We start from the raw sequence: 7,757 nt of genomic DNA, 5'->3' as shown, positions 1-7,757 counted from the left end.
CACAGCCACCCAGACTTCCTGCTAATTGTTCCTCCCTAAGTCTGTTCCCAAAGGGCCCATAGCACAGGGCCAGCTGCTAGGTCCAAGCAGGATGTTTTAATCAATGCCTTAAGCTTTACCATTTTAGGACGTTTTAAAGTAGATGATTAGACTCAAGGTGCCACATGTCCAATAGTCCGACTTTGTGTCTTAGAAACAGTTTGTGAAAATACCCATCATGCATGCATGTTTGTGTTTCTATAGAAACCATCTGGCAACCCTAGTAAAATGTAAGAGAAAAATCTCTGAAATGTAAGAAAAAACAAGCCATGAGGAGAAATGCAGGGGCTTTATTATAATCAGTATTATTCTTCAAGTTAACAATTGGTACTCATTCAGGAAACAGTATGCTTTCAGCGAGCCACAGATACAGGCAAGGTGCAACTACAAGTACATACACATGCCCCTTGGGAAACAGCACGCCCAGGTATCAACATCGTGCCTACATTTCTGTAGCGGAAGGTGCAAGGGTCTGCACAGGCCTGACCTGCACTGCCTGCTCTCAGCGCCCTTCTGGGATGCCAACTCTGGGGGGTGGGGTGGGGGTGGGGAGCTGCTTGCTCCGTGTGCCCCACGACCATGCTGCCCACAGAGTGTGCCTCTCCAAAGCCAGCCTTGGTTGTACCAACCTCTCAGACTAAGAAATACCAGATATGATCACATGGTACCTTGAAGGTTAGACTCCAGCTTCCGCAAGCCAGTGGGAGGAAACGACACGGCCTTCAGAAAGCCAGCCAGGGCTTTTCCCTCAGGGGAGGGCATGGGTCTGCCTCGGTCTGAGTCACCCCTGCTCATCGCAGCTCTGGACTGAATGGCATCGCTAGGCTGGTGGCGGGCATGCTGCTCACAGCGCACTGCTGGCCTGCAGCAAATGCCACTGCTGGCAAGTGGGGTGGCTGACAGGAGGCCCTCCCCAGGCCTCTGCTCAGGAAGATCTGAAGGAACCTCTGGCTTTTCAGAAAAGCAGGCACTCCACCCCCGAGCCAGAGAGCAGCCCAGGGCGGCTCTGGGCAGGAAACGCACAGAAAGCGGGGCCATCTGACGGGCCCAAGAGAAGGTGGGCCCAGCAAACGCGCACAGGCAGAAGGAATCTGGACAGCTGGGCCACTGGCACACAGGCTTTTCTAGCTCGAATGGAATGTGGTGTCTCTTGTTCCCAGGGAGATAAAGGGCAGGTTCGGTCTGTTCTCTCTGTGTTCACTTCTCTCCCCATGCAGTCTATGCTCTTGCTGTGTGTCCAGAATTGGCTGTCCGTCTGCCTGGCCAGTGGCCACTTCCAGAACTCAGAGACAGCTCTAGAGGTGAGTGATGACAAACACGAGTTTGTCTCGATTGCTTGGGCGCAGGCTGCCTTGATGGCGGGGCAGTGCTGGACTTGGGACCCACACTGAGATCTCCTCCCAGAGGTACTACCTTCGGGCAAACTACCTGCCCTCTAATTTTTCAGCAAGATGACTCCTGTAATAACAGAGCCATCTCAGAGATGCAAACTTTTCTTTGGTCCTTCTGGGGTCGCCCTGCACAGGGACCCCTGGTAGCACAGGGAGTGACATTCAGGGTTGCTGTGGTCCGTTTTAAGTTTTCCTTGATGTCTTTCTGAAACCCACCCCCGTAATGAACACCCTCATTTCTTATGCTCCCTTACACGTGCAGATTTGATTGTCCTGGTACTTAGAAGCATAAAACGATTGAGCTTTCCTCCTAATCTCAATCCAACCCTCCCACATTTGTGCCCCTTTGTTTTTAAGACCATGGGCAGGACTTTTAGTCAATGGCTGAAATAGTTCTACAGCTAAACTCTGAGCAACTTCATTTTGCTCAGAACTCGGCAGGTTCTGCTAATGGCCCCTCACCAAACAGGACTCCCTGGGAACAAGGTTTGGGGTCTGTTTCTAGCTTTGATTTGGAAATATAAGGAAAAGGAAGGGTGCGTTGCTTTGCCTTAGATCTCCCACTGGAAAAGTGTTTGGAAGAAAATGCAGTTCTCTTTGCCGGGGAAATACCAAATGTCGGGAACCAGGCACGGCAGGGGAGGGCGCTGGGTCCTCGCGGTCACTTGCGAGGCTGCTGGATGTGCTGGGTTCTATGGGACGGGTACTTGTCCATGGAGGCGTGGGGCTTCTGGTGAGCCACCTGGGCGGCTGCCGGGGGGAAGTCCTTGTCGCCCTGTCAGAGACGCAGAAGGAAGGCATGGTGTCATCAACACTGACTAGCTGGGTTCGTGCAGGAGCAAGGCCCTAACCCCGAGTCCACCATGTCCCTGCAGCGTGGGTGATGGACTGGGGGCCTGTGGGCAGGCAGGAGCCTGTCCCCTGGCCTGTGGGGTCCCTGAAGCTCCCTGGAGAGCGGGGGGGCACTGAGGCCTACACACCACCCAGAAGGTGAGGATCTGGCTGTCTCTGCCCACACGCCTTGCCCACACGCCTGAGATTGGAAACTCCATGTGTTTGGGTGTCTTCTGCTAGAACTGCTCCTGTAATTGTCTGAACTGGGGGCCAGACAGAATCAAATCCAGGCCTTCCATTCAGATCTGCCACCACAGCTGTGAGCCGGGAAGGATCCCAAAGGGCAGGGCTGTAAGGTGTGAGACAGCACTTGTCTTCACCTGCTGAGCCTTGGAGAAGGTACCCCTGTCTCCAGGGAGGAATCACTGGGTGCCACAGGGCCTGTGAGGCTGCCGCCAGGGCTGCTCCGGCTAACCAACTGGCCATGGTTGACCTCAAACTTGTGTCTGCATTTAATTTTCTCACATGTAGGAGATGTGCCACTCATCTGTCCCAGCATCTCAGCACGGCTGTGGTGAGCTGTCCCCAGCAACGACATTTTCTTCACACATCATATGCTAAGTGCTCAGCTGTACTGTGAGCCACAGAACTGTGGGTGGTGTTAGTTAGCGTGTCCTCCTCACAATGGGAGTTAGCTGGTGGGAGGGCTGGAGTTACAGAACACTGGGTTCACCACAAGAGGGCGCTCTTTGTAAAGGGTATCACTAAAGCCCATGTGTTTAGACCAGGGGTTGGCAAGCACTTTCTGTAATATGTCAGGTAGTAAATGTTTTAGGCTTTGCAGGTCATACTCTCTGCCTCAACTATTTGGTCGGCCACTGCAGCATGAAAGCAGCTGCAGATGATGCATACATGATGGGCGTGGCTGTGTGCCACGAAAACTTCACGCTGAAATCTGAGTTGCATATAATTTTCACATGTCATGAATATAGACTTCTTACTTTGATTTTTTCAACTATTTAAAAATGTAAACGCATTCTCAGCTCAGTCTCCCAGAAGCACTTGGCCGGTGGGTAGCTGTGGTCCCCGGCCAAGTCCAAAAAGACGGGAGACAGGTGAGGAGGAGGAGAGGCAGCTGCTCCCACCCCTGCTGTGTGCTCCATGCCGTCACTGTCCCTAGTTCCCCCTATGCGTGGTGGACAGGAGACCACAGAACACCCCTGGCCCCATGGAAGAATGGGGTTAGCAAAGACAAGGGACCGAAAGACCTCACGCCGAGGCCCATGTGATGAAGGCTCTTACCCGGGCGATGACTCCGGAGATGTACACGGTGGGTTTAGGCGGGCTGTAAGACAAGAAGGGAAAAGACAATTTAGCAGAAAACTCACAAGAGGGGGCTGTGGCAGCGACAACAGGTGGATGAGGTCAGTTTGAGGGGAGGGAATAAGCATGGCTGAGGAGGAAAGAGACGTGGGAAGGTTATTTCACCACAACTACCACCTGCCGCTGGGCTCAGGACACCTGTGGAGTCCTCCTGAGGGAGGCCAGGCAGGGGAGTGGCTGGAAAGCACTTTCCTCTTGTTCTTTGGTTCGTCCTCAGTCCTCAATTTGTAACTTCGGGCAAGCCCAGTGGTGTTGGTTTCAGATTGCAGACATAGGCGTCCCCAAAGCAGTAAGTCAGGGTCACACTGGATGAACTGGAGACTCTAGGAAGCTCCCTGTTCTGTGAGCTGAGGGTCCCTTTCCACAGTCCTCGTGGGGCCCGTGGCTTCCAGCAGCTGCTAAGGGGCAAGACCCAGAGCCAATGCACTCCTGGCCCCTAGGAGGCCCCAAGCAGGTCCTTCCGAAGCTATTGTCAATGTCAACATCTCCTACCCTACTGAGCTCACCACTGTCACCAAAACTGAGGGGATGGACATAGGGGCCACAGTCATACATGTTCATAGTTGAGAATCAGACAAACCCAAACATGTTAGAATCTAGGAGGAGCCTGAAATAGAGATGGTTCTGTTCTGATAACTATGCAGCATCACCTTCCAGTAAAGCCCGGCCATCTGTAGGCGCGGCGAGCCCGTGACTACTTCCATCATTGCCAGTTTATGTTGGTTTTGTAACCTACATCAAGCCTCTGAAGGCAGGAACAGAGACACACCCTCCCCCTGCAGCAAGAGCCACATATCCTGTTTCTCTACATATATATATGTTCGATGTATTGGTGAAAAGCAGACAAGCAGAAAAAATTGAAGTCACTTCTCTCTGTTACGATGTGTATGACCCTGATGCACAGAACTGAACTATAAAGAATTGTACCTGAATTAGCAGGCAGCGCTCTGCGAAGGTGGAGTGTCTGGCCCCTGGGAGAGGGCTGGCCCTGTTGTAGGCAGAACAGCAGCCTGCAGCACCCACCGCAGTGTCTGTCCCAGCACCTGCTCACCCCTGTGTGCGTGTGCGCGGAGAAAGGGTCTCCAGCCGCGGCGCCCCGCCATGGGGCCCCGCACTTCCACCGGTGGCCTCCCTGGCCTCAGTGAGCCTCAGAGGTGACCCTTCCCACTCTGGCCCCGGGCGTCTCCCATGTTAAACACGACCAGGGTGGGTCCTAGGTCTTGACTGAGCATGCCTGAGGAAATGCGTGTGTGGATGGTTATGATCAGAGGTCTCTGACCCTGCTGCGGCCCGGACATCAGAAAATGCAGGCAGATGCTGCAGCCTCACTCCTGCCCTCTGCTGCCCAGTGGCAGGTATAGCGCTTACCTTCCTGGCACCCACTTTAGCATCTCCCCTCAAGCGAGCCTCTCAAGGAGACAGTCACAGCGTGATGCTGAATGGCAGGACACTTTGGACTCTGGGGCTAAAGGAGACCCCCCACCCACCGCCAGTCCCAGCTCAGTCCCTAAGGGGAGTCAGAGACTGAGGGCAGACCTCAGGGCCACAGGGCGATTCTCCTAGCTAACCCCTATCTTACAGAGGCACCCACTCTGACTCGTTAGCACGTAAGCTGCTGAGTTTTGAGGGCATTTTGGATTCCACTCATCGAAGGACAGTGTAGCAGAGAAGAGCCTGTTGGACTCAGAGGGAAGGCAATAGTTCTGCGGATCCAGCAGGTTGGAGAAGAGGTTCTTGCTGCAGAGTGCACCATTTCTGTGTTGTTTTTTAAACAACATTGAAGAATTGTGCTGGACTTGCAGAGTCTCCTCCACGCTGGAGGGCAGACTCCAGCCTGTGTTGCTCTGCTACACCACCTTCCTCAGAGCGCAAGCTCTCCCCTCCCTGCCAAGTGTGCTGCAAACCCCAGCTAGCTCAGCAATTAATTAACATTTAAAAAATTTACCTGTAAGCCATTTTTAATTGTACAATTCAGTGCCATTAAATACATTCACATTGTTATACAACCATCACCACGATCCATTTTCAGAACTTGATCATCAACAGAAACTCTACCTAGTAAGCAGTAACTCCCCAATCCCCCTTCCCATAAACCCTGGTAGCTGCTGTTCTACTTTCTGTCCTGAGAATTCAACTAGTCTAGTACCCCGTGTAAGTGGAATCATACAGTCTTTCTCTTTTTGTGACTGGCTATTTCACTGAACATTATGTCTGCAAGGTTCATCCATGTTGTAGCATGACAGAATTTCCTTGCTTCTCAAAGGCTGAGTGGTATTTCATTGTGTGGATAGACCACATTTTGTTTATCCATTCATCTGTGATGGACTCTTAAATTGTTTCTCCCTTTTGACTACTGGGATTAATGATGCTTTGGCCATGGGTGTACCAGTATCTGAGACCCTACTTTCAATTCTTCCGTGTGGACACTCAGAAGTAGAGTTGCTGGGCCATGTGTTAATCCTGTGTTTAACCTGAGGAGCCATCGTGTTGATGTCCATGACAGTCCCAACATTTCACATTTCCACCAGCAATGCACACGGTTCCGGTGTCTCACACCTCACCGACACTTGTTATTGTCTGTTTTTTTTGATAGTATTCATCCTAATGCGTGAGTGGTATCTCACTGTGGTTTAGATTTAGCAGATAATTTTAAGAATAAGCTTTTCTGTATCTTGAAATAATGAATATTAATCTGTACTGAGCATTCATTCAAGGTCTTTGTGACACGAACTCCCCCCACCCCTAAAAAAGTCTTCTTCTCTTTTCTAAAACTGTTAAGGCCGTACTCGATGGTGAGGACGCAGGGCGACCGCCTCCTGTGTACCACTCGCCAGCACTGCCTGTACCATACAGCCTCACGCTGACAATGCATGCGTTGCACTGCGCGTTCCATCCAGCTTGGCCCTGAGCTTCACTGCCTTTTTCACCTACAATAATAGCATCTCAAATTGGTAAGCATTTGTTTATTCTATCTATACAGGAAACACTCTTCCTCAACTCCTTGAGCTATGGTAGCTTAAGCCAAAATTCACAAATGAGAAACCCTGGTAAAGCGCCTGCTTGCAAAACCATGTTTGCAAAAACGCGTATTTTCAATTCCATTAGGGTTCCATGCAAAGCATAACCTACATTTCCAAGATTCTAGAAACTGTGATCACGGCTCCGAGGATTTATTTAATCTGATGGAAATCATTCTGACAGCTGTTGTTTTGAAGACGCAACATGACTTTCTCTCAGGAAACAAAGACACTGAAAAATATCACTCCTGCCTTCCCACATCCTCAGGCCTCCCCAGTTTTAAAAACCACACTTATTTAAAATTGAAGAAACTGCAAGTGAGGCAGAATTAGTGGGGGCTAGAGCCCAGATAACACCTCCTATACATCAGCAGAAACTGTAGCTTCCACAACTGGCCTGTTGGCCTGAGGGTTTGATGCACGTAGCTTTTCAGGGAACCCCTGTTAAGGAACACACCAAAGTCTTACCAGTGTCATCTCTCCTGAACAAAACTTGCCTATTATTTATTTTCCTTGATGGATAAAGTGTATGCCTTATAGGCATTCCAGACAGGCAGAATTGAAATGCCAGAAAATGCTTTGTGAATGGGTGACCCCAGGGAATGCAGACACCCTCAGGACCAGTTTTGTGATCTCATCTTTAAATGAAAAGTCCCCAGGGCTGAGAAACGGAATTCATATTTATAAAACTCCCCTGAACTCTAAAACAGTGATTATTGAAATATCTGTCAATATATTTTATTCAACTCAACTTACCTAAAACACTACCAGCCCAATGTGTAAACACTAGGAAAATCATTGAGATTATAGTAGTTGACATCTTCGAGTGCCCCAAGACTTCATACCTGGACAGTCAGTGTAGGTCCCGGGCGACATGACGCGCTCTGCCCAGCTCTGAGCAGTCCCAATTGACCTTGGCAGCCCAGCTTCCCTCCCATGTGGTCATCGGCAGCACTGAGGCACCCAGAAAGGCTACGTGGGGGCCTGGGAGGAGGTCATCATGGGGCACGCCCTCCCCTCTTGGTAAGAAAGCGCTTGAGTACTCAGAAGGGCTTTCCCCCTAAAAATCTCCCTAAAAGCCCAAGTTGCCTGT

General features: G+C 50.8%; 1 protein-coding gene across 1 annotated transcript in view; it reads right to left on the bottom strand.

The window, feature by feature from the left end:
- Positions 1-309: 309 nt before the first annotated feature.
- DAP (death associated protein) overlaps positions 310-7,757 on the bottom strand; it is a 52,167-nt gene continuing 44,719 nt past the window's right edge. Inside the window, exons 3-4 of the mRNA XM_059694783.1 lie at positions 3,567-3,609; positions 310-2,205 (exon numbers count right to left, since the gene is read on the bottom strand). Coding sequence (XP_059550766.1) covers positions 2,092-2,205; positions 3,567-3,609 — 157 coding nt within the window. The 3' untranslated portion in view covers positions 310-2,091. The remainder of the gene's footprint in view (positions 2,206-3,566; positions 3,610-7,757) is intronic.

This window comes from Myotis daubentonii, chromosome 4 (genome assembly GCF_963259705.1).
Source record: "Myotis daubentonii chromosome 4, mMyoDau2.1, whole genome shotgun sequence".
Lineage (NCBI taxonomy): Eukaryota > Metazoa > Chordata > Mammalia > Chiroptera > Vespertilionidae > Myotis > Myotis daubentonii.
The sequence above is the reverse complement of the archived record's forward strand: the minus strand, read 5'-3'. Positions and strand labels throughout refer to the sequence as shown.